The following is a 25,983-nucleotide window of genomic DNA, read 5'->3' as shown; positions in this document are numbered from 1 at the left end:
ATTGCCACAATTGTTTTAGAACATTCCATCACCCCAGAAGATCCTTAATGCTCATTTACAGTTAATCCTTATTCCTACCCCCGCCCTCCCAGCACCCACTAATCTGCTTGCTACCTCTAGGGTTGTCTTTTCTGGACATTCCATGTAAGTGGAATCACACATGTGGCTTCTTGTGTCTGGCTGCTTTCACTTAGTATGAAAGTCATCCAGGGTGAGCGTGGTGGTTTACGCCTGTAATCCCAGCATTTTGGAAGGCTGAGGTGGGCGAATCATCTGAGGTCAGGAGTTTGAGACCAGCCTGGCCAACATGGTGAAACCCCATCTCTACTAAAAATACTAAACTAAAAATTAGCCTGGTGTGGTGGTACTTGGCTGTAATCCTAGCTACTTGGGAGGCTGAGGCAGGAGAATTGTTTGAACCTGGAAGGCGAAGGTTGCAGTGAGCCAAGATCCTGCCACTGCGTTCCAGCCTGGGCAACAGAGCGAAACTGTCTCAAAAAAAAAAAAAGAAAAAAGAAAAAGAGAAAGTCATCCCTGTTGTTGCATGGGTCAGTAGTTCATTCCTTTTTATTGCTAAGTAGCATTCCATTGTGTGGATATAGACTGTAATTTCTTTTCTTTTCTTTCTTTTTTTTTTTTTTTTTTTTTTGAGACAGGCTCTTGTGCTGTCACCCAGGCTAGAGTGCAGTGGTGTGATCACTGCTCACTGCAAACTTGACCTCCTGGGCTCAAGCAGTCCTCCTGCCACAGCCTTCTGAGCAACTGGGACCACAGGCGTGCACCACCAGGCCTGGCTAATTTTTTATTTTTTGTAGAGATGGTGTCTCACCATGTTGCCCAGGCTGCCCTCAAACTACTGGCCTCAAGTAGTCCTCCCACCTCAGCCTCCCAAATTGCTGGGATTATCAACGCGAGCTGCTGTGCCTGGCTATAATTTCTTTTAACTACGCTACTGTAATTTCTTGAACCGGTTTTCTATTGTTGGATTTTTGGGGTTATCATTTTTTCTTTTTCCCTGAGATTGATGTCATAGATAGATTTTTATCTGTTTCCATAGCTTTTTCCTTAGGTTAAATTTTCTTCATGGGGTATTGCTGGGCAAATAATCATTTTCAGGATTTTTCTTTTTTTGAGACAGGGTCTCCCTGTGTCACCTGGGCTGGATTGCAGTGGTGCGATCTCGGCTCCATCCAACCTCTGCCTCTCGGGCTCAAGCAATTCCCGTGCCTCAGCCTTCCAAGTAACTGGGATTACTCAGGTGCGCCACCATGCCCGGCTAATTTTTTTTTTTTTTTGAGATAGTGTCTTGCCCTGTTGCCCAGGTTGGAGTGCAATGGCACGATCTTGGCTCACTGCAACCTCCGCCTCCCGGGTTCAAGCGATTTTTCCACCTCAGCCTCCCAAGTAGCTGGGATTACAGGTACCTGCCATCATGCTTGGCTAATTTTTGTGTTTTCGTAGAGGTGGGATTTCACCATGTTGGCCAGGCTGGTCTTGAACTCCCGACCTCAAGTGATCCGCCCACCTCATCCTCCCAAAGTGCTGGGATTACAGGTGTGAGCTACCGCCCCGCCTAATTTTTGTATTTTTAGCAGGGTTGGGGTTTCACTGTGTTGGCCCGGCTGGATTTTCAGGCTTTTTTGGTAACAGTTGACAAATTGCTCTCCAGAAAAGTATCAGTTTATAGTTTCATTCAATAGTATACAAGAGTGTACATCCCCCAAACTTTGGTGATGTTTTATTTTTTACATAAAAGTATTTTTAAATTTTAGAAATTTAAACCATATTTTTCATCCTTTTCTCAGCTCAACCAGAATGTAAGTTCTTTCCAAAGAAAATTCGTTGGTGAGGTGAAGAGGTGTGAAGAGCTAGAGCGAATATTGGGTAAGTTTATTTTCTGATTTAATAACTTAAATAATTACCTTTATATAGGCAAACCTTGTTCAGTTTAAAAATATTGGAAAATATAGACAAGCAGAAAGGAAAAAAAGAAGTTGTGTTTTCATTCAGAAGTAATCACGGTTATGTAGGCATGTATTATTTTTCTGTATTTTTTATTCATCTATAAAAGTAAAAATTTACAAACATAACGGCCTGGTTATTTTGTTGTTACCCTTGTTTTTTACTTAACACTGCTTACTATACTATAACATCTTTTCGTGTCAGTAGACATAGGTATTTACCCATCATTGTTTTTGATGACAGCATAGTATTTGATTGTATTAATATTAATGTGCCATGGCTTATTTAACCAATCCCTTATAGTTTATTATAACTTAAAAACATTGTACATGTTAATAAGTTACTTAATTTAAAATTTTATCAAGGAACAAAGGAGGCGGGAAATGGCAGATAGATTGGTTGACAATAATTTCCTTTTTCTCAGGGCTTCCTTTGCCAGTGTGTTAGATCAGTGCTGATTGTTAACCATTTCAACTCAGTAGCCCAGGGCCACTTCTTTTATCTCTAAAATCTTTACCATCTTAGCCTGATACTAGTCATCATCAAATCAAGCCTTGACTTGACTTGACTCTCACTGAAGTGGAGGGAAATGACAGACAGTCAACTGAAAGACAAAGCTTGTTTTTTTTTTTTTTTTTTTTTTTTGGGAGATGGGGTCTTGCTTTGTCACCTAGGCTGGAGTGCAGTGGCATGATCTCGGCTCACCGCAGACTCCGCCTCCTGGGTTCCAGCGATTCTCCTGCTTCAGCTGCCCTAGTAGCTGGGACTATAGGTGCGTGCCACCATACCCGGCTAATTTTTGTATTTTTAGTAGAGACGGGGTTTTACCATGTTGGCCAGGCTGGTCTTGAACTCCTTGTTAGGGACAAACTGCCCCAAAAAAGCTTCCTGGTACTGCCAACACTTCCCCCAAACCTCTCCGTGCTGCCCACCCCTCCCCCTGAGCCCCTTTACATTTCTAAGCCCTTATCTAGGCGCCCCGGTGAAGCCAGCAAACTTCACTTATCAGACCTTCCTGCGATAAGCAAAACACAATTACAAACCATCCGGACGCACAGGGGGAGGTTGTGGGAAGCCTAAACAAACTTTGCCTACAGCCGCCTGTAAGTTCCTTCATAGTCACAAGGTGATGCATGGCAAAGTTAACCAACAAACGACCCCAGGGTCTCTCTCCCCCGTATTAACCCCTCATTTTGTAAGTTCAGGGCTGCCTCCTCTGTGGTGGAGCAGCTGGCAGGTTCAATAAACTTACTCACCTGACTTTGGGTCTATTCTTCCTTTCTCTCGGCTGACCTTACACTCCTGACCTCAGGTGATCCACTGGCTTCAGCCTCCCAAAGGTCTGGGATTATAGGTGTGAGCCATCACGCCCGGCCTATTTTTTTAAATTGGGGATTTTTAAGAGTAACAGGAAATTTTAGTCATCTGAAATCTAGTCCTATTCATATTGCTTGAGGTCCTAGTTATTGACTCATGTCTGTTAGTGGCACCATATTCCTGTCTTTGCAACCTGGGTGAGTCATTGGATAGATGGTGTATTCAGAATGAGGTGTTTAAAGGCAGGGCAAATGTGATAACACATTAGGTATATCCAGGACTTCCTGTAGCTTAAACTGTTTCAAGAGAATGCAGGGCTGGGCATGATGGCTCACGCCTGTAATTCCAGCACTTTGGGAGGCCAAGGTGGGAGGATCACTTGAGTCCAGGAGTTTGAGACCAGTCTGGGCAACATACTGAGACCCTGTGTCCACAAAAAATAAAATTAGCCAGGCATGGTGACATGTGCCTGTAGTCTTAGCTACTTGGGAGGCTGAGGTGGGAGAATTGCTTGAGCCCAGGAGTTTGAGGTTATCGTGGGCCAGGATGACACACCACCGTACTCCAGCCTGGGCAGCAGAGTATGACCCCATAAGAATGCAGACTTAAAACAGTGAAAAAGGACCTGTCAAGGAAATTTAGGTGTACGCCAGGCATGGTGGTGCACATGCCTATAGTCTCAGTTACTCTGAAGGTAGAGGCGGGAGGCTCTCTTGAGCCCAGGAGTTCAAGGCCAGCCTGGGCAACATAGTGAGACCCCTGTGTCTTAAAAAAAAAAAAAAAGAATAAATTGAAGTATAAATTGGTTAAAACAATTTGCATTCATTTCTAGAAAGCTCTTAGATGCAGTGCTTCCTTTGCTATCTTGGTAAGACAGTTTCTTTTCTTTTTCTTTTTGTTTTTCCTCCTTACTTCTTTACCTGCCTCTCTCTCTCTGTAAACCAGTTAGTAACACTTCTAAATATTAGGCCTGATAATGACTAACAGATATTGTGACTTTTAGCCTAAGGAAAGGGATGCTTCATGGAATTGAGAACATAAACCAAATAAAGTAGTTAATTTTGGCTTGTGTACTATTAGTTTCATGAATCTAGGTTTTTTTTTTTTTTTTTTTTTAAATGACTGAAACAAGAAACATCTAAAACCACAGCTTCTGGAAGAACCACTTGTTCTTGCCAGTCTTGTTCCACTCTTTGAACTTGACCTTGGCCTTCCATTGGGCCTTGCATTTAAGAGCAGGGTCTCTGAAGACCTGATGGTTTTGTCCAAGGGGATCGCCACAGGGTACTTTGTGGGCATGAGGTCATTATAGTTATAAAGCTTCACAAAAGACTTGACCTTTGACCTCTTGGCAATCTTCTTGCCCATGGCAGCTGTCACTGTGGGAATAATGGTCTATTTTAGCCACCAGAGCATGGCTGCAGGGGTGGTCTGAGGTGACATCATCAGTTTTCTTCATGAGGATTGGCTTTGTGTCCAGAGTAGTGTCCGGCCATGACTGGCACCATTTTCCCAGGTTTCATGAACTTGCCCATTTCTAGGGCTGCCCTGATAGTAGCCCCCCAGGCTGCAGATGGCAGCAACTGCATAACCCAGCCAGGCTTCTGAATCTAGTTTTTAACTTCAGTGACGAAGCAGTGCAGGTTGTCCTCAGCCATAGCCTCAGGGCTGACTGGGAGCTGCAAGAGAGCTTGGCTCTTGGTGCTGAGTGGGTTTCCTGGTAGTGGTTGTGATTTTCTTGTTGGACTGATGGATGCCCTTTTCTTTCTGAGGGCATCTGCGAGAAATCATGTTGCCACCTCCCGTAGCGGCTATTGTAGGTCTAACACTTGGGTAATTCCTGCACTTCCAGGTGCGCCCCAACCTCTGCTTCATTCTGCAGATGTACAGATGGCTGTGACTCAAAAGTTCTTTAACTAGAATATTAGAAATGAAAAAAATGGGATCGAATTTCAGAAAAGGTTTATCCAGGTTGTTGTTCATTCTATTTATTTATTTTTTAAGTCACTAAGAAATAGAAGAGGTTGTTGTTTATTTTGTCACTGCATGCAGATCTCTCTAGGCAGCGTTATTTTTGGAAACAAGGTTGCAAAAAGTGACCAATAAGTCAGTTGGAACAAGCAAGATTTTTGTGCATTTAGACATTGATTTTTAGATGGCTTGGGAAAGGTTGGGCTTCAAAATGTTTCTGACTGAAATGTCTTATAGTGCGTTTTAGTATCTAATTGTTTAACTTTTATTTTCACAGTGTATTTGGTACAGGAAATTAATAGAGCTGATATTCCCCTTCCTGAAGGAGAGGCCAGCCCTCCTGCGCCACCCCTAAAACAGGTTCTAGAAATGCAGGTAACTTGCTTTTGACGAAGCTGTTTGCAGCCATTGATCTCAGGGGCTGCTTGCTTACTTATTTCATGTTGTCTAATGCTTTTCTGCCTTCTCAAAACCATGGAAGATGGTGATCTCTCTAGGCAGAGAGATTAAAGACCGCTATTATGATTAACCCTCAGTAATAGATTATCTGTGATAAATTTTAACAGTAATTCCGTTTTCTTTTACAGTGTAAGGCATATACTTCCTTTCCAGGTGGTAGTGAACAGAGGCAACAAGAATCAGGCTATCAAGCCTGGTTCATGATCCTGTACTGTTTCAGAAAGCTCATCCCAGGGTCACCCATGCCTTAGCTGCCTCTTCTTGTGCAAGGAATTGAGGCTTCGGTGGTGTGCTTTCGCAGTCCTCCCGCATTTACCCTGGCCCTTCCCCTCTAAATTTTGGAAGCTGGTATGCAGTCTGTGGGTTGTCTCGGGTGGGCAGCAAGCAGCGTTCTGTCACCCTGAGTTCCGTGGCTGGTGTGCTGGGGATACACGTGTCCCCAGTGAGAACACTCACCTGTGTTGTTTATTAGTATCCTCCATGAATTCGTTCCTCACCCTGTGAAGTAGGCTGGAGCTCTTAATAACTCTTCTAAAACAATTATCATTGTGTAACTGAAGCCATTCAGTTGAGGGCTCCTCTGTTTGTTTATCTGGGAGGAAGTCTTTCAGCACTTGGTGCAGGAGACTCCAGAGAGAACTCTCCAACCAGATGAGTAACAGCAGTCATCTGGCTTGGCCTGTTCGATGGGTCGCTTGTGATGTAATTACAAACATAGTGATGACTGTGTACAGTGCTTGTAAGGCAAAGCAGAAGTAATGAATGTAGTATGTTAAGTGATTTGTTTGAATACAAGTTTTCATTGACTCAATGATTTGCTTTACAGGTTTTTGCTTCTGTTATTTTAATACTTAAGTATTTTTAAGGATGTTTAGAATGTTAACTAATTATTAAAGATTCTCGTGAATTTTTTTTTTTTTTTGAGGCAGTCTTGCTCTGTCGCCCAGGCTAGAGTGTGTGCAGTGGTGCGATCTCGGCTCACTGCAGCCTCTGCCTCCTGGGTTCAAGCGATTCTGCTGCCTCAGCCTCCCAAGTAGCTGGGATTATAGGCACGTGCCACCATGCCCGGCTAATTTTTGTATTTTTAGTAGAGACGGGGTTTTACCATCTTGACCAGGCTGGTCTTGAACTCCCAACCTCATGATCCACTCGCCTTGGCCTCCCAAAGTGCTGGGATTACAGGCGTGAGCCACCACACCTGGCCGATTCTCATGAATTTTTATCCTCAATTAATTGCATAAATGTGAGTGCATAGAAACTCATATGCTAGAAACTAGGAAAATAAGTTAGAAAAGATTATCTAAATATATTCTGTGTTGCAAAAAAAGGAAATGTAGACTTAAAGAGGAAGAGTCTTTGATGTGTGATATGAATAAGCAAAGGAAATCTGAGAAATGACAGCACCTGTGGTTAGAGACGAGGGCCATTCTTGGGGGTCTCATGCTCATCACAGCCTCCGGAATGTTTTAGCTCATATGTGGCATGAACTTCACAGAAATTACCTGAATTAATATGAAACAATAAATGGGCCTATTTATTTATTTACTTTGAGAAGGAGTCTTGCTCTGTCACCCAAGCTGGAGTGCAGTGACACGATCTTGGCTCACTGCAACCTCCATCTCCTGGGTTCATGTGATTCTCCTGCCTCAGCCTCCTAAGTAGCTGGGATTATAGGCACATGCCACCATGCCCAGCTAATTTTTTTGTATTTTTAGTAGAGACAGGGAGGCCAAGGCAGGTGGATTACCTGAGGTCAAGAGTTCAAGACCAGCCTGGCCAACATGGTGAAACCTTGTCTCCACTAAAAATACAAAAAAAATTAGCTGGGCGTGGTAGTGTGCACCTGTAGTCCCAGCTACTCGGGGAGGCTGAGTCAGGAGAATCGCTTGAACCCAGGAGGTGGAGGTTGCAGTGAGCCGAGATCGTGCCACTGCACTCCAGCCTGGGCGACAGAGGGAGACTCCATCTCAAAAAAAAAAAAGAAAAGAACAAAACAAAACAAAACAAAACCCACTGTTTTTGGTATATTGCATGAAGATGATTGGAATCACACTTGGAACTAATTACTACCCTCTTAAGTAACCATTGTTTTAGGAGCAGTTGCAGAAGCTCGAGGTTGAACTGAGAGAAGTCACGAAGAACAAGGAGAAACTGAGGAAAAACTTGCTGGAACTGATAGAGTATACTCACATGCTGAGAGTGACAAAGACCTTTGTGAAACGCAATGTTGAGGTACTGAACAGCTCATGAGGAAATACAATTCTTTTATAAAAATCTCGTTCCCATAGGCTGTGTATTTTGCTATTAGTTCATATAGATACATTGCTTTTTTAAAGAGATTAAATTTATTTATTTATTTAATTTTATGTTTTGTTTTTGAGACGGAATTTTACTCTTGTTGCCCAGGCTAGAGTGCAGTGGCACAATCTCGGCTCACTGCACCCTCTGCCTTCTGGGTTCAAGAGATTGTCCTGCCTCAGCCTCTCAAGTAGCTGGGATTACAGGCGCCCGCCCCACGCCTGTAATTTTTTGTATTTTTAGTAGAGATGGGGTTTCACCATGTTGGCCAGGCTGGTATCAAACTCCTGACCCAGTTGATCCGCCTTCCTCGGCCTCCCAAAGTGCTGGGATTAGAGGAGTGAGCCACTGCGCCCAGACTTAAGAGATTAAATTTAAACCTTGGTTTTATTTTTCAGTTGGATTATATGACTTTAAATAAAGTTTTAAGAGCCATTTCCTGTGTTGGTTGTTTTTAGCAATTACAATACTAAATATTTATAAAATGGTTTAGTTTGTGGTTGAAAAAGATTTTTATGAGCATGGGAAAAAAATTGAATGTAGGATGTTGAACTCTAAAATTTAGTTTTTCCAAATTGCTAAGTAAAGGAAGTAAAAGAATAATCTATAATTTCTAAGACTAGGTCAGATGCAGTGGCTTACACCTGTAATCCCAGCACTTTGGGAGGCCAAAGCCAGAGGATGGCTTGAGCCCAGGAGTTCAAGACCAGCCTGAACATAGAATTAATATGAGACCTTGTCTATACAAAAAATAAAAAATTAGCTGAGTGTGGTGGTGCAAACTTCTAGTCCCAGCTACCAAGGAGGCTGAGGTGAGAGGATCATTTGAGCCCAGAAGTTTGAGGCTGCAGTGAGCTATGATTGCGCCACTGCACTCCAGCCTGGACAACAGAGTGAGACCCTGTACCCTGTATCTAAAAAAAAAAAAAAAAATTATAAGAATAAAGAATAGTCCATGTAGTAGCACCTTATGGAGCTAAGTATAGGAGAGACAAGTGCATCTGTTCAAAACTTAGTTTCACGTGATATAATAGTGACCTTTGATAAAGTTACTCTATCTTGGATGAAGGCAATGAACTAAATTATAACTGTCTTTTATGTAAATGTCTTCAAGTGGCTTACAAATAAAGGATGGGGAAGTTATCTTTTCATTTATGAGAATTGAGTTATAGATCTAAGTTACCTTAGAAGTCTTTGCACCCAGATCTAAGTAGTTAGTTAGGATGCCCTATACTTGTTTGAAAATTTGACATGAGAAATAAAGTGTCACTTTTAATGAGACACACTTGGTTTTATATGTTTATTTCTAGTTTGAACCCACTTATGAAGAATTCCCTTCCTTAGAGAGCGATTCTCTGTTGGATTACAGCTGTATGCAGAGGCTGGGAGCAAAACTGGGGTAGGTGACAAGGCCTGGGGTGTCAGGCTTCATACTGCCCTTCTTGTAAAAGGCAGATGAGCTCCATAGAGGGGATGAATGGAGACCATTTTAAAGCCTAGGGTTGAATGAAAGATAGTGTTTGTTTAAGAAAACACTGTACTCCTGTACTTGTTGAGCTGAATTACTCAGCTGTATTGACTTTTTTACTCAATACAATGGAAACTTCTTTTGGTATAATGAGCTAGAAAGAAACAACATTTATGTGATTCAGTGTTACTTCTATAAGCCTAAAACAATTGGTCATTCAGGCATCAAATCCTGTCTAGTAGAAACTTGGTGGCTAAACCGAGTTGGTTAGTTTTTTTATTAATCATACTTTAAAGATCTCCTGCTGCTGTTTATTCTTTCTGCCTACTGAAACTAATGGTAATTTGTTTCCTCGTGCGATTTGTAATTTTTAAAATTATTATGAACTCATATTTCACAGTTCCTGATCTGAAGGAATTCAGTGATATTTAGTTTGAGGATGTTTTCCTCCAGAGAGAATTTGTTTTGACATTTGTCAGGTACCTGGGAGTGCTCTGTCAACCTGAAATCATTTATAGTTTTCTCAGCATTGGGATTTTTTGTTGATTTGTTTTTTGACTGTGCCAGGAATGTGAATTTAAGCCTCAAACCTGAGTGAATTTTAACCTGTGGTTATAAATTCTTAGGGAAGACTTCTCCCTCTGTCTAGAACCAAAACGGAAATAAACAAGTTTACATGCAGGCTCCAGGCTCCTTTGCAAGGTAGATTTTTTTCTGGTCCACCCCTTCACTGAAGGTATGGCTCTTGTGCATGGAGCAGTCCCAGCTGGAGAGGGGAGTCAGTTGTATCTGCTCACCTTATCTAGACCCAGTGCCTGGCTCCTGCATCCCATGCTGGCCTTAAACTCAAGGCCTTAAGATACGGGGTTCAGTGTAATAATCAGGACAGCTGTAAGGTCCTGTTTTCCCTTTGGATTCCAAGAATTTCTCTCTTTTTTTTTTTTTTTTTTGAGACAGAGTCTTGTTCTGTCGCCCAGTCTAGAGTGCAGTGGCGCTCTAGCAACCTCCGCCTCCCAGGTTCAAGCAATTCTCCTGCCTCAGCCTCCCGAGTAGCTGGGATTACAGGTGCCCGCCACCACGCCTGGCTAATTTTAGTATTTTTAGTAGAGACAGGGTTTCACCATCTTGGCCAGGCTGTCTTGAACTCCTGACCTTGTGATCCACCCGTCTCGGCCTCCCAAGACCGAGTGCTGGGATTACAGGCATGAGCCACTGCGCCCGGCCAAGAATTTCTCTTTATTACAAGCTCATCTGTACCTTTAAAAAGAAGTTTCAAAAATATTCTGCCCAGCACCTGAGATGTTTTGCAGTTGGAGGGCTCTCAGGATGTCTTCACCACTTGGTAGAAATGAAGTCTTCATCACTCTTAATGTAGTTTGATAACATTTATTGCTTTCAGTTGACTACAGGTTGACTTTATTGTCTGACAGATTTGTGTCTGGCCTAATTAACCAAGGAAAAGTGGAAGCATTTGAAAAAATGTTGTGGAGAGTCTGCAAAGGGTACACCATTATGTCCTATGCAGAACTGGATGAATCTCTCGAAGACCCTGAAACAGTGAGTAAATGTCACCATCACCTTTTAGCAATGACGGACTAACAGCAGAGTTGGAGATATGGTAGAAAGAATGTTTTTCTCCTGAACCATTTGATAATAAGTTGTTAACCTGATGCCTTATCTCTTCAACCATGTGTAGTGTATATAGTTCCTGAAATCAGGGACATTGTCTTATATTGCCATCACATGACCATCAGTCAGGAAATGAATGTAGATACATTACTACGTCCTGAACCTTGAATCTCATTCAGGTTTCACCAGTTGTCCTAGTATTGTCAAAGCAAAGAATGTAATTTGGCATCGCGTGTTGGATTTAGTTGTCGTGTCTCTCTCTTTTCTAAACTTTGTTTCTTTTTTTCTTAAGGAGAGGGGGTCTTGCTGTGTTGCCCAGGCTGGTCTCAAACTCCTGGCCTCAAGGGATCCTCCCACGTAGGCCTCTCAAAGCCTCCCAAAGTGTTGGGATTACAGGTGTGAGCCTCCTCACCTGGCTTTTTTTTTTTTTTAACTTTTTATTTTTGGTAGAGATGGGGATCTTACTATGCTGCCCAGACTGGTCTTGAGCCATCCTCCTGCCTCGGCCTCCCAAAATGTTGGGGTTACAGGCATGAGCCACCGTGCCAGGCCTGTCCTGTCTCTCTGATCTCCTTCATTCTGGGACAGTTTTTCAGACTTTCTTTGGCTTTTGTGACCTTGACATTTTAAAATACTGCAAGGTTTTTTGGTAGCATGTCTCTGGGTTTGGGTTTCTCAGGTGCCTTCTCATGATTTGACTAAGGTCACGTGTCTCTGGCAGGAGCGTCGCTGAAGTGAGGCTGCGTTCTTCTCATTGTGCCATCAGGTGCCACACATTTCTGTTTGCTCCATTACTGGTCATGGTTGCTCTGATCACTTGATTAATTCCATTACTGGTTGTGGTCACTCTGACCACTTGATTAGTTCCATTACTGGTCATGGTCACTCTGATCACTTGATTAGCTCCATTACTGGTCGTGGTTGCCCTGATCACTTGATTAATTCCATTACTGGTTGTGGTCACTCTGATCACTTGATTAGCTCCATTACTGGTCATGGTCACTCTGATCACTTGATTAGCTCCATTACTGGTCGTGGTTACCCTGATCACTTGATTAGTTCCATTACTGGTCATGGTTGCTCTGATCACTTGATTAGTTCCATTACTGGTCATGGTCACTCTGATCACTTGATCAGCTCCATTACTGGTCATGGTCGCTCTGATCACTTGATTAGTTCCATTACTGGTCATGGTTGCTCTGATCACTTGATTAAGGCACTTCTCTTTAGACTGCGCTGTGAAGTTACTCTTTTTTTGTGTTTGAAACTGTAAATATCCCATTCTTCATCAGGTTTTCAGCTTCCTCATTTACTTCCTATTTTATTTGATGGGTTCCTGTTCGTTTAATTATTTATTTTGATATTCACATTCTCCTAGATTTGGCCAGTTGGAATCCATTTAGGCTGGCTTTTATATCCCTTTTACACGTTTTCATCACTTTTTGAGCACTTGTTTGTACAACAGGATGTCCAGATGCATGTTGCAATTCCTCTCACTCAGCTCTGGAATCAACTGTTTCTTCAAGGAGGCTGTTTTTTTTTTTTTTTTTTTTTTAGTGCAAATCTTGGTATTTTGAAGCCAAGATGTGGCTTCTGGGTGTGCCCATTGTTACCGAGGGGTTGCTTTTCCTTAGCTGTGTCAGAGTAGCTTGGGGACACACACAAAAGCACATGCACACATACATTTACAGCTGTGGGCCAGTTACTCTCCCCCAACCCCACCCATCCCCATGTACATACCTAACAGCTGTGGGGCTGAATGGTTCAGAAGGGAGGGTGGAGGCAGCAGGGAGAGACAGAGTCATAATCACCCTTAGGATATCTGTTTTTTAAACTTCAAAGTAAAAATAACTGTTGCTTTAAATGAGGATGAACTGCTGATCTACTAAAGGTGGAAAAGGAACTTGGTTTTCTTAATTTTGAGGAAAGGTTGTTATTTTTTTTCTAGGTTGGCCTCAGGAATTTTGGCTAAGATTAATATACATCTCATAGTAGTTTTGACACATAAAGAGAAGTTTGGCTGTGATTGATTGATTTATTGATTTTTACTTTTTTAGACGGAGTCTCACCCTGTCGCCCAGGCTGGAGTGCAGTGGCATGATCTCAGCTTACTGCAATCTCTGCCTCCAGGGTTCAAGGAATTCTCCTGTCTCAGCCTCTCGAGTAGCTGGGACTATATAGGTGCAGACCACCACATCTGGCGAATTTTTTTATTTTTAGTAGAGACGGGGTTTCACCATATTGAAACACCATCAGGAGTTAGGTCTTGAACTCCTGACCTCAGGTGATCCACCCGCCTCGGCCTCTCAAAGTGCTGGGATTACAGGCATGAGCCACCGTGCCCAGCCTGTGATTTATTTTTGATTTTCTAAAATAAAAATCTAATCCATTTGAAATCTAATCAGTTAAGCCCTTCATTAACCACACACCTGTAATATTTTCTACTTTTTTGTGGCTTTTGTAACTGCCAGTGACCATCTGTTAATTATCCTTCAGTTGTGACCTTGATGACTTTTCTGTTTCAAGCTGATGATTAAAACTAAGATCAAAACTGTTCTGAAGTAGCATTTACATATTTTTTGAGTTTTTTCTTTATTAAGAGAAAATATCAGTAATTTTCATGCAGAGCATTTACTCAAGTTAAAAAATTTTTTTAATAGAATTTGTAAGTTCTCTTGTGCCTCTGCAAACTCCACCTACCGGGTTCAAGTGATTCTTCTGCCTCAGCCTCCCAAGTAGCTGGGACTACAGGTGCACACCACCACTCCTGGCTAATTTTTGTATTTTTAATGGAGACGGGATTTTACCATGTTGGCTAGGCTGGCCTTGAACTCCTGACCTCAAGCAATTGCCCGCCTTGGTCTCAAAGTGCTGGGATTATAGGCGTGAGCCACCATGCCTGGCCTCTTACGCCAAATTTTTATGGAATATGTTAAAGGGCAGTAAACATCTGTGAAGGAATACAGAGAATGGATAGATGTGTATCTTGAAAATACAATCCCTGTCCCCACGGTTATAAAGAAAATGCATGTCCATTATAGAAAATTGGGGACAATGTAGAAAACAAGAATAAAAAGAAGTCCCTCACAGTCTCCTATTCTGAGTCACTGTTAACATGCCAAGTGTGTTCTCTCAGTCTTTTTCTGGGTAAGATAGGGGTATTTTATCTGGTAACTTTTACTCAGGTTCTAGGATTTGTTTATACTGTCAGGTTTAGTGTCTTTCGGGTTCAATGTCTGACCCTCTTGAAGTCATTACAGACCTTAGAGACTATTTTTAGCCATTTTCCCCCGTTGGTGTTTCTAAGTGCTGACCATTCTCTCTGCATCAAAGCTAGACATGGGCGCTTTCTTCGGTTGTATAGATTGTGTTTTTCTGTTGTGTGTGTGGCATTTCTTCTGCCTTGTGCCTTAAGTGGTTGTGTTCCTTGACACACTACTATGTTGCCCAGGCTGGTCTTGAACTTCTGGGCTCAAACGATCCTCCTGCCTCTGCCCAGCAAAGTGTTGGGATTACAGGCCTGGGCTCAAACGATCCTCCTGCCTTGGCCCCGTGAAGTGTTGGGATTACCGTTCCCAGGCTCTTTTTCCTGGTTCTAACTCTTTTGTGACAGTGTGAAGTCGGCTTCCATTATCCTCAGTGTGTCTAGTGGTTGCTCAGTTAACTGACTTATTTATTCATTGTATTCATTCTCCCAGCCACATCCTCCATCTCCTCCTCCTGCCATCCCCTCCCTCCCACCGCCGCCTGCCTATGCTGTGCCGTAGCTCCCCAGTCGGTGCTCCTGTTCCCTGGGCCCAGGGCTCAATTTTTGGACAGCTTCTCTCTTCTTTCTGCCTTTAAGGATCTCACATAATTTTATGATTTTAAATACCATGCCCCACATGTATATATCCCTAGCTTGGACCTGTCCCCAGAATACTAGACTTTTATGTCTGTCTACTCCGTATCTCCTTTTAAGTATCTGGAAGACTGTTTCTGCTTTTGTCTAAAACTGAACATCTGATCTTTCTTCCCAGACCTGCCCTTCCAGACCCATTGATCTCACTGCGCAGACTGAAAGCCCTGGGTTTCTCCCCACTCTTCTCTGTTTCTCGTGTCTCACTTGAATCCCTCAGCAGATCTGGTGGCCGTGTCTTCTAAACACAGAGTCCGGCCGCCTCTCCTTGCTCTACCTCCCTCCTGCTCCAGGTCTCGTCCCGCACCTGCCTCGCCTGGCTGGGCCCGTGCTCCTGCCTCTGCCTTAGCCTGGTCTCTTCTCTTGGCATCCAGAATGATCCACAGGAAACCACAGTCAGATCATTTCATTCCTGTACTCAAGACCCTCCAGGGGCTTCCTGTTTTCCTCAGCAAAAGCCCTGTGGAGCCGCACAATGGGCCTGTGGCCCTCGTCATTTCTCTGAGCTGTGTTACTATGTCCCTCCCCAGCGGTGCTGACCTCCTCGAGTCTCCTGACTGTGTTTCTGTGTGTACTCCTCTGCTTGGAAGTCTCTTCTCCCGGTGGCCATGGGGCTTGCGTCCTCGCATCCTGCATATTTTTTTTTTTTCCATTTACCCTGACTTGAAGCTCACCTGCTTGTCTTTATGCTCAGATGTCACCTTCTCGGGGAGATCTTCCTTGCCCATCCTATGTGAGATCACAGTGCCCAAACCCACCCTCCCTCCCTCCTGTCTCCTCATCCTGCGTCTCTTCTTTATAGCACTTACCTCTACCTGGCGTACTTTCTTTGTTTCTTTCGCTGTCAAGTTGAATATAAGTTTAAGTTCCCTTCCCCTCCCAGGTCAGGGATTTTTGTTAGTTTTCTTCACTGCTGTATCCCTAGCACCTATAATAGTGCCTGTTCAGTTTTTATAGAATTCTGTTTTGTTGGATACTTGTAAATACGGGGTGATTCTTATTTACAGTAGTTATGCTTCATAAAGTCACTGAGGGCTGAGCATGGTGGCTCATGCCTATAATCTCAGCACTTTCGGAGGCCGAGGCAGGTGGATCACCTGAGGCCAGGAGTTCGAGACCAGCCTGACCAACAAGGAGAAACCCCCATCTCTACTAAAAATACAAAATTAGCTGAGTGTGGTGGCGCATGTCTGTAATCCCAACTACTTGGGAGGCGGAGGCATGAGAATTGCTTGAACCCAGGAGGTGGAGGTTGCGGTGGGCCGAGATTGTGCCATTGCATTCCGGCCTGGGCAACAAGAGAGAGACTCTGTCTCAAAAAAAAAAAAAAAGTTACTGAAATCTCTGAATTATCAACTATGGAAAAACTCACTGCTCCTAGGGGAAGTACAGGAGTTGAGTCATTTACATTGAGCTCCCAGCCAGCAGCTCTGTGACTCGAGCCTGAACGAAGTGTCCCTAACACACGCCACATCTCCGTCAGGCACATCACAGCTGTCTGGTGCTCAGGACACCAGACTGCACCTCAGCCCTACACTCGGGGCCGTTTATACCGTGAAATCACCAAAAAAAGCACAGAAATGTGAAAAACATGACACCAAACAGACTCTGAAAAGGACACTTGGTGATAGTCTGAGAGCAGAGATGGGAAGGGAGGGCGTCACCTTGTTGGACTTTACCTGGGAACGTGGGTGTCGGGTGCCTAAAACTTTTGGCTGCTCTGCACGTGACTGGAAGTGCTCTGTGGATTGGTTTGGGGCTGTTATTACAAGTAGGTGAATTTGTAATTACAGAATCCTCAAATAAGGAGGATTGACTGTATTGAATGAGCGAATGAATGAATGCTTTGACAGTGATTGAGCTGCCGAAGTTCTAGAAGTTTATACACGCAGAGGTAACACTTATCCTTATTCATTCTTTGTAGGGGGAAGTCATAAAATGGTATGTCTTTTTAATATCCTTTTGGGGAGAGCAGATTGGCCACAAGGTTAAGAAGATATGTGATTGGTAAGGAAAAGAAACATTTCATTTCATTTATGTCTTTATATTCAGTCACCTCTAGTTTTCCTTCAACATCCCTCTGGAGTCAGAAATAGAGTGGCTGCTAGTTTTTGTTATATGATTTCTTTGCTGCACTGCCAAGTTCTTAAGCATTTAATTTGTCATTTCTCTTGCCAATGCATTACTTAAAATAATTTAAAAGTAGAGACTGTGTTAATAATATTCCTAGAATGGACTTTTTTCCTTGGGAATCAGGGCTTCAGATTGGTTGAAAAAGGAATGAAGTTTTTATATATTGTGACTTCATGTTGCTTTGAGCTACCCGTCGGGCTTACCTGTCATCACCGAGCATGTGGCACCTCTTCTGTCCTGGGTACCCTGGGGCAGGGGTGTGGCGTGTGGCCGTGTGGTGAGGAGGGGGCGCTCAGGGGCCTGTCTGGATGCAGAGCCTCCCTGTGTCTCTCTCTCACTGGACTCACTTGGACAAGTGACCAAGCCTCAGTTTCTTCATCTGTAAAAGGGGAGAGTGATTGCTTTCTTATAGGTCTTTTAGGACTAAATGAGATGATCAGGTAAAAGACGTCAGTTTGGCATAAGCCATCAGTAATTTTGAGTTGTGGTACAACAATAATCTGTGACTTACTCCTGTCAGCAAATGGGAACATAAGCAAAAGCCAAACAAAGTCGGAAAACTCAAAAGAACACCCCTTTGCTTTCTTCCACCCATGGAGAACTCAGCTTGCCTTGTTTCTTGCAGGGTGGAGGGGGGGTTTGGGCGTTTTCTGTTTACTAGAATTAGGTTCTCAATTGGTGGAATAGAAAGTAATTTCAGGTGTCACCTGGATAAACCTTTTATTTTCATAGATAGATATTTGTTTTACTGCAGATTAAAAAACTATACGCAGCTCAGCAAACCCATGATTTCACAGATATTGTTGCTTAGGATAAGGCTAGAATAGGTATTTAATTTTTCAAAGGCAGAACTTAAAGAAAAATAAAGGTATGGTGTTAACATATAAAGGTGGTCCGGGAATGGCTGCAGCTTGGGGACACAGCTCGGAATTCCCCTGTGCAGTCTGGGTGCCGAGTGGCCGAGTGGCCCTGAGAGGAGCCAGGGAGACTGCGGACCCTGTCAAAGGCAATTGCTAGGAAGCCAGAGCTCTTTTCTCCTTTTGTGTGTGTGTGTGTGTGTGTGTGTGTGTCTGTGTGTGTCTGTTGTGTGTCTGTGTGTGTCTTTGCGTTTGTGTTTAAACCTGTTCAGTGATTCCCAGCCCAAGGATGTTGTTGAATTTTAGGAAGCTGGAATTGGGAATGAGCTGCCAGGAATCACTGAGGGCAGGAGTGGAATTTGGATCCAAGAGGGAGTTTGCCAAATTTGTCTCACTCAGCAGGTGCTTGTTGAGCATCTGTATGCACGGCCCGACCAAGGGCGGATGCCTGCATCTGCACCCGTGTCTCCCAAATGGCTGCTTTCATTCCGTTTTGCCAGAAGATGTGCCAGGGAGGTGAACGTGTTTAGTTCTAGTGCTGACAGATGTGAGAGCGTTTTCAACTCTGTTTTCCAGCTACCACTGCCACGTGTACCCCTATCCAAACACAGCCGAGGAGCGGAGGGAGATCCAGGAGGGGCTGAACACTCGCATCCAAGATCTCTACACTGTGAGTAAGCTGGAAGTGGATGCCTCTTTATCTGAGGGCTGTCAAACATTTACACATATATTTTCTCTCTTTTTTTAGCATAGATAATATTGGTCGTAGACAAATCAAGATGTTCTAGTGAGACTGGAACGTTGCTTCCCTCCCTCCTCCCCATGGAAGTTTTATTTTAGCAACCTGTTAGGAACCTGAGTAGTAATGACAAGGCTTTAAAAAAGATTCTGTGGTCACCTTTGGTATGTTGGATGGTAATTCTTTTTTCTTTTTGAGACAGGGTCTCGCTCTGTCGCCCAGGCTTGGAGTGCAGTGGTGTAATCTCAACTCACTGCAACCTCTGCCTCCTGGGTTCAAGCGATTCTCCTGCCTCAGCCTCCCAAGTAGCTGGGATTACAGTCACGCACCACCACGCCTGGCCAATTTTTGTATTTTTAGTAGAGACAGAGTTTCATCATGTTGCCCAGGCTGGTCTAAAATTCCTGACCTCAAATGATCCGCCCACCTCAGCCTCCTAAAGTGCTGGGATTACAGGTGTGAGCCACCATGCTCAGCCTGGATTGTAGTTCTTTTTTTTTTTTTTTTAAGGTGGAATCATGCTCTGTTGCCAGGCTGGAGTGCAGTGGTGTGATCATCTCAGCTCACTGCAATCTCTGCTTCCCAGGTTCCAGCAATTCTCCTGCCTCAGCCTCCCAAGTAGCTGGGATTACAGGCATGCGCCAGCACACCCTGCTAATTTTTTTGTATTTTTAGTAGAGATGGGGTTTCACCACGTTGGCCAGGTTGGTCTCGATCTCCTGACCTCGTGATCCACCCGCCTCGGCCTCCCAGAGTGCTGGGATTACAGGCATGAGACACTGCCCCCGGTCTGGATTGTAATTCTTGATCACAAAAGACAAGCCAGCTCCAGTTAACATGGTGAGGGCATTATTTTACCAGTAGGATTTAAATTCATTTTTCTCTTGATGACAGTGAGGGTTCTTGTTGGCATGAAGTGTCCTTCTGACTCAGTTAAGCGAGAGGATTTCTTGGTAGGATGGGATGGGCGTTGGTGGCTCACAGGGTTGACAGGGGCAAGGCCAAGCTTGGGAATGGGTAGGAACCCAGGGAGCTTGCTGGACCCTGGTAGGCCATCACGCTGCTGCAGTGACGATGACATCTAACCATTTCCTGTGCCCTGGGGTCATGTTCTCCAGAGGCAACCTCCCAAAAGAGGGCATCTGATTGATTGAGCTTAGATTTTTCTGTCCACCTCCGAGTGGTACTAGGGGCAGGGAGAAAGAAGGAATGGCTCCCTTAGCTGCCACCAGGATAGGCAGGTGCCTGGAATGATCCTCTGTCAATGCGGAGAAAGTCCTCTAAGGGAAGTCGGGTGCCAGGTGGACAAAAACAAAAACATGCCCACTCCACTGAAAGCCCCTGTTGTTCTTCCCCAGGTACTGCACAAAACCGAGGACTATTTGAGGCAAGTGCTATGTAAAGCCGCCGAGTCTGTCTACAGCCGTGTGATCCAGGTGAAGAAAATGAAGGCCATCTATCACATGCTGAACATGTGCAGCTTTGACGTGACCAACAAGTGCCTCATTGCTGAGGTCTGGTGTCCTGAGGCGGATCTGCAGGACCTGCGCCGGGCGCTGGAGGAGGGCTCGGTAAGGCTGCCTTCCTCTCCTCTGCCAGGAACAGAAGAGAGACTGATGGAACCGATAAATTCAGAGAAAAAAAGGAAGTGAGAATTTCATAGAGTAATGAGAATGCAGTGTGTTGACTCTTCTTTTGTTTTTTTAAAATATTAATTAAAAAAAATTAAAATAGAGATGGGGATTTGCTGTGTTGCCCGGGCTGGTCTCAAACTCCTGGCCCCAAGTGATCCTCCTGCCTCAGCCTCCCAAAGTGCTGGGATTACAGGTGTGAGCCACTGCGCCCAGCCTTGGCTCTGTTTTTCAACTGAAATTATGGTGAGCTGGTCATTCAAAGCTGTATGTGAGTACATGTGTTTTTAAATTGCTCTTTTGAGTAAGTAATTCATTCACATGGTTTAAAAGTGAAAAGAAATAAAAGAATATGAAAGACAGTGCAGTGGCTTCCTCCCACCCCATAGCCTTACTTGTCCACTTCCTCCACTCAAAGATAATCATTACTTCAGTTCTGTTATTTATTTGAGTTTCTTAACCATAGATAAGCAGATAGGAGTAGATATTATTTTTCTTTCTTTTTCTTCACAAAAGGGCACTATTCATACTATTCTTTTCACTTAATAAAACTTCTGTATTTTTCTTATAACTATTTAGTATTCTGTTGTGTGCATACCATGGTTTATTTAACTAGTTTTCTGGTCATTTAGGTAGTTTCCGCTTTTACAAATAGCACTATGATCTCAAATCTATTTGTAGGATAAATTCCCAGAAATGGAATTACTGGACCGATTTTGATGGATGTTATCAGCTATTGTATTTCTCTCATTACGAGTGTAGGGGGGAATACCTTTTTTTTGTTTAAGAGCCTTTTGTCTGGGCGCGGTGACTCACGCCTGTAACCTGTAATCCCAGCACTTTGGGAGGCCGAGGTGGTGGATCACGAGGTCAGGAGTTTGAGACCAGCCTGACCAACCTGGTGAAACCCCATTTCTACTAAAAATACAAAATTAGCTGGGCGTGGTGGTGCATGCCTGTAATCCCAGCTACTTGGGAGGCTGAGGCAGGAGAATCGCTTGAGGAGGAGGTTGTGGTGAGCCAAGATGGCGCCATTGCACTCCAGCCTGGGCAACAAGAGCAAAACTTTGTCTCAAAAAAAAAAAAAAAAGCCTTTTGAATTTTCTTTTTTTTGTGAACTATCTGTTCATATTCTGTAGCCATTTTCTATCGTATGTTGGTCTTTTTCTTTTTTCTTTTCTTTTTTTTTTTTGAGACGGAGTCTTGCTCTGTCACCCAGGCTGGAGTGCAGTGGTGCGATTTCAGCTCACTGCAAGCTCCGCCTCCCGGGTTCACGCCATTCTCCTGCCTCAGCCTCTCGGAGTAGCTGGGACTACAGGCGCCCGCCACCACGCCTGGCTAATTTTTTGTATTTTTAGTAGAGACGGGGTTTCACCGTGGTCTCGATCTCCTGACCTCGTGATCCACCCGCCTCGGCCTCCCAAAGTGCTGGGATTACAAGCGTGAGCCACTGCACCCGGCCAATATGTTGGCCTTTTTCTTACCAATTTCTGTTGGCTCCTGGTCTGTGACACCAGTAAGAATATTTTCCCCAGTTTGTCCCTCGTCTTTTGACTTGGGATGTTTCTGTTTGTTTATTTGTTTGTTTGTTTTGGCCATGCAGAAGTTTTTTGTTAAATATAGTTGAACTTATCCATCTTTGCTCTTACACCTTCCAGATTTTGAATCACAGGCTTTTCCCACTGCAAGGTTATAGTGTAATTCTTCCATGTTCCTGTGAGGTTTTTCTTCTACATTAAACTCAGTTTTTGGTCATGGAAAGAACAGGTTTACATATTTCAAGTGACAGTTAAGGGAACACCTTTTTCATGAGTTTTTTGGTTATGTAACCTTGTCTCATTACATAATTCTGTGATGATACAAATGTAAAATATAATGTCCATTATGACATAAACATGAAATACCCAGTGCTGAGAAAGACAGCGACACATAAATAGTATTTTGTTATTTAGAGTAGGAACCACCTATTTGAGAGATAAACACAGATGATTCTTCTTTTACTGAGGTGACGTCAGTTTGAGGGGCATGACTAGTATTCCTGTCATATGTGGTGTGTGTGCTGCTTTGTAACTTTCAAGGGGGCTGCATTCGATTCAGATTGAGCCCATGGTGCTGCTTCTGCTGCCTCCTGCATGCACACGCACTGGGGTCTCTTGAGAGCTGCGTATTAAGGTCTCAGTGACCACGTGTCCACCTCCCGCTGCATAGCTGTTCTTTGCTCCGCTTGTGGGCACCGACTCTTGGTTTCCCATCAAGGGTACTGAGCTCTCAGCCCACCTCTTACTCCTCATAGTCCCTGTCTCTTCGCTTTCCTCATCTGTCCTGTCCTGTGTTATTTTTCTCCATAAGTAGGTGACTGAGACATTCTCCAGTGTTGGTGAAAGCTGGCTCATCACCTGCATCCCCACACCTCATGAATCTGGCTCTTCACAGTTGCCTTGGTAGTCAGCTTGTGTCTGCAGGATGCCTTTTTTTTCTGTCACCAAGATTGAATTTGATCAGGCACACAGGGGTCTCACATGTAGAACTCCGCCAGGCTGTGCCAGGCGGAAGCGGGGAATCCCAGCCTCCAGCCTGCAGATCCCAGTTCTTGGGTTCATGTCTCTCTAGTCACTTTGCTGCCTGAAGCTCATTCCCTAGAGAAGCCTCAGAGAGGCTTGCAAGAATCATATTCTCTGAATTCTCAAGTTGATCACAATGGCTGTCTGCTGCTTTTTATAATTGGGAGTGAGTTTTTCTGGAAATCAAATTCTAGGCTCATTTTTTACCCCCTTGAGTATCTTACACATGTTCCTCCATCTTGTTCTGGTACCTTGCTCCCAACAGAAAGCCTGATGTTAATCTAATTTTCTTTTCCTTGTAATTCATGTGCGTTTTTAGTTTAGTTTTTTGTTTTGTTTTGTCTAGAAAAATATCTTTTCTTTTTCTTTAAAGACCAGTGATTTTCAGCCTGGGCAACATGGTTAAACCGCATCTCTACAAAAAACTCAAAAGTTAGCCGGATGTGGTGATGCACCTGTAATCTCAGCTACTCTGGAGGCTGGGGTGGGAGGTTCGCTAGAGCCTGGGAGGTTGAGGCTGCATTGCACTCCAGCCTGATCAACAGAGCCAGACCTTGTCTCAAAAACAAATAAACAAACAAACAGTGATTTTACAGAATGTGTGTCTCTCTCTCTCTCTCTTTTTTTTTTTTGGAGATAGAGTCTGGCTTTTTCGCCCAGGCAGGAGTACAGTGGCATGATACTGGCTCACTCTGCAACCTCTGCCTCCCAGGTTCAAGTGATTCTCATGCCTCAGCCTCCCAAGTAGCTGGGACTAGAGGTCTGCACTACCATGCCTGCCTAATTTTTATGTGTGTATTTTTAGTAGAGATGGGGTTTCATAACGTTGGCCAGGCTGGTCTCGAACTCCCGACCTCAAGTGATCCACCTGCCTTGACCTCCCAAAATGCTGGGATTACAGGCGTGAGCCATCGCGCCTGGCCCAGAATGTGTCTCTTAATGTGGTCTTTCTGTATGTTCTTTCAGTATATAGTCTTTGGCGGTGGTTTTGTTAATTTCATAAATGTTCTCCTGAATTACAGTTTTTGGTATTTGCTCTACTGTCTTGCTTTGGTTTTCTTCTTTTAGGACCTCCTGTCATCTTTCAGTGGAACCTTCTTTGCTTATCTTCAGTATCTGTCACTTTCCTTTGAATCCTTTTTGTCTTTCGTTACTTCTTTTTGATTTGTAGGATTTTCCCTCTTCGCGCCTTCTGTTTCTCTTACAGCAGTATGAGGAAGGGTTCTTCACGTCTGTGTTCCTTCTAGTTTTGTCTTACTTCGGAAATAATTTTTTTCTTTTTTTCCTAATTCCTTCTTGAGTTCTGTTACCTCATTTCTGAGTCTTTTAAAATCTGATTCCTGGTGCTTTTTCCTGTCTGGTATTTTTTTTTAATTCTTTTAACTCCTTTTGAAGCAATAAGTTACAATGGTTTTATCTGTTTTGTGGACATTCTTTCTGGCATATTCTCACTGTCTGTGGGGCTGGTATTCTACTCCTTGGCTTTTTTCTTCTTATGACCTTATGTAAGATTGGGCTTCTCCCTCCTCTTGCTCACTTTTAAATGAAACTAGACTTTTGAGGCTGGATGCGGTAGCTCATGCTGGTAATCCCAGCACTCTGGAGGCTGAAGTGGGCAGATCACTTGAGTCCAGGAGTTTGAGACTAGCCTGGCCAACATGGCGAGACCCTGTCTCTACTAAAAATACAAAAAATACAAAATAGAAAAAAAATTAGCCAGGCATGGTGGCACGTGCCTGTTATCCCAGTTACTTGGAAGGCTGAGTCACGGGAATCCCTTGAACCCCAGAGGCGGAGGTTTAAAAAAAAATATTTATGGAACATGGTGAAGATGCTTAGCTGCTCAAGGAAATTCATTTTTTAGACAAGGTCTCACTCTGTCTCCCAGGCTGGAGAACAGTGGTAACAGTCGTAGCTCACTGCAATCTCAGGCTCCTGGGATCAAGCAATCCTCCCATCTCGTCTCAGCCTCCTGAGTAGCTGGAACTACAGGCATGCACTACTATGCCTGGCTAATTTATTTATTTATTTATTTATATTTTTTTGTAGAGATGGGGTCTCTACAAAAGACGGGGGTCTGGTCTTGAACTCCTGGGCTTAAGTGACCCTCCTGTCTCAGCCTCCCAAAGGGCTGGGATGACAAGCATGAGCCACCATGCCTGTCCTGCTCAAGAAAATTCTATATTATTACACAAGCAATATAAATGTATATTTACATGAAATTAGTTTTCTGGCAGATGTTTATGGTACTCAAGGAACTTTTAGAAGGCGGCAGGTTCAGGATAGCGTACCTAACCTCACTCACGGTTTTTTCTTTTTTTGTGTACCGAATGCAAACACGTCGGGTCCTGGATCTGAGATGTCCTCTGTGTCTCTCTTGTGGACTTCTCTGTCTTTTCTCTTTCGTTCCTGTCCTGCTCAGTTTTGATCTCACTCCCAGCAGTTTCTCCTCAGCGTGTGGCCCCTCAACAGAGGAGGCCCTGGCAGGTCAGTGCCATGAGTTTAGGGACTGGGCTGCCCCGCCCCAACCCCTGCAGACTTCACTGCCCATGACCCCTGTGCTGTCGCCTACTCTTGGACTGGACAGAACTCTTCCCAGTTCCAGCTGCTTTTTGTGGTTTGGCCTCCTCTGCTTTCCCAGGGAGGATCTTTCTGGCCATTTTGGGTGTTGGCCCAGGCCCCTTGGAGGCCACATTGCTTACTTGCATCCTCTGCCGTGGAGGCTGCTGGGTAGGTCTTGTAGCTGTTGGTGGTTTCCTCACCCATTTGTATTTTGGGGACTGTGGGAACGTGGTTTGGCTGTAAATGCCATCCGTAGGCTTTAGGTCTTGCTAGCTGGTTGCACTTTCTGTTCTGAAGGGGACTTGGAAACATTCAAAGCTGTGCCACCCTCGAGAATTTCCCCAGAACCCCATTACATGCGTACGTTTTAAGAGACACATTTTGGCCGGGTGCAGTGGCTCACTCCTATAATCCCAGCACTTTGGGAGGCCGAGGTGGGCGGATCACCTGAGGTTAGGAGTTCGAGACCAGCCTGGCTAACATGGTGAAACCCCGTCT

The 25,983-nt window shown here is 44.0% G+C and overlaps 1 protein-coding gene and 1 pseudogene across 3 annotated transcripts in view; one reads left to right on the top strand and one right to left on the bottom strand.

Moving 5' to 3' along the window:
• Nucleotides 1–25,983, top strand: part of ATP6V0A2 (ATPase H+ transporting V0 subunit a2) — a 48,670-nt gene that overhangs the window by 4,439 nt on the left and 18,248 nt on the right. For all 3 annotated transcript variants that reach the window (XM_032168359.2, XM_032168358.2, XM_058425274.1), the window contains exons 2-9: nucleotides 1,806–1,884; nucleotides 5,528–5,625; nucleotides 7,804–7,941; nucleotides 9,318–9,406; nucleotides 10,906–11,032; nucleotides 16,927–17,009; nucleotides 18,569–18,662; nucleotides 20,090–20,302. In XM_032168359.2, coding sequence (XP_032024250.1) covers nucleotides 1,806–1,884; nucleotides 5,528–5,625; nucleotides 7,804–7,941; nucleotides 9,318–9,406; nucleotides 10,906–11,032; nucleotides 16,927–17,009; nucleotides 18,569–18,662; nucleotides 20,090–20,302 — 921 coding nt within the window. The remainder of the gene's footprint in view (nucleotides 1–1,805; nucleotides 1,885–5,527; nucleotides 5,626–7,803; nucleotides 7,942–9,317; nucleotides 9,407–10,905; nucleotides 11,033–16,926; nucleotides 17,010–18,568; nucleotides 18,663–20,089; nucleotides 20,303–25,983) is intronic.
• On the bottom strand, nucleotides 4,384–4,898 carry LOC116477724 (large ribosomal subunit protein eL27-like; annotated as a pseudogene).

This window comes from Hylobates moloch, unplaced genomic scaffold, assembly GCF_009828535.3.
Source record: "Hylobates moloch isolate HMO894 unplaced genomic scaffold, HMol_V3 SCAFFOLD_12, whole genome shotgun sequence".
In the NCBI taxonomy this organism is placed as follows: Eukaryota; Metazoa; Chordata; class Mammalia; order Primates; family Hylobatidae; genus Hylobates; species Hylobates moloch.
The sequence above is the reverse complement of the archived record's forward strand: the minus strand, read 5'-3'. Positions and strand labels throughout refer to the sequence as shown.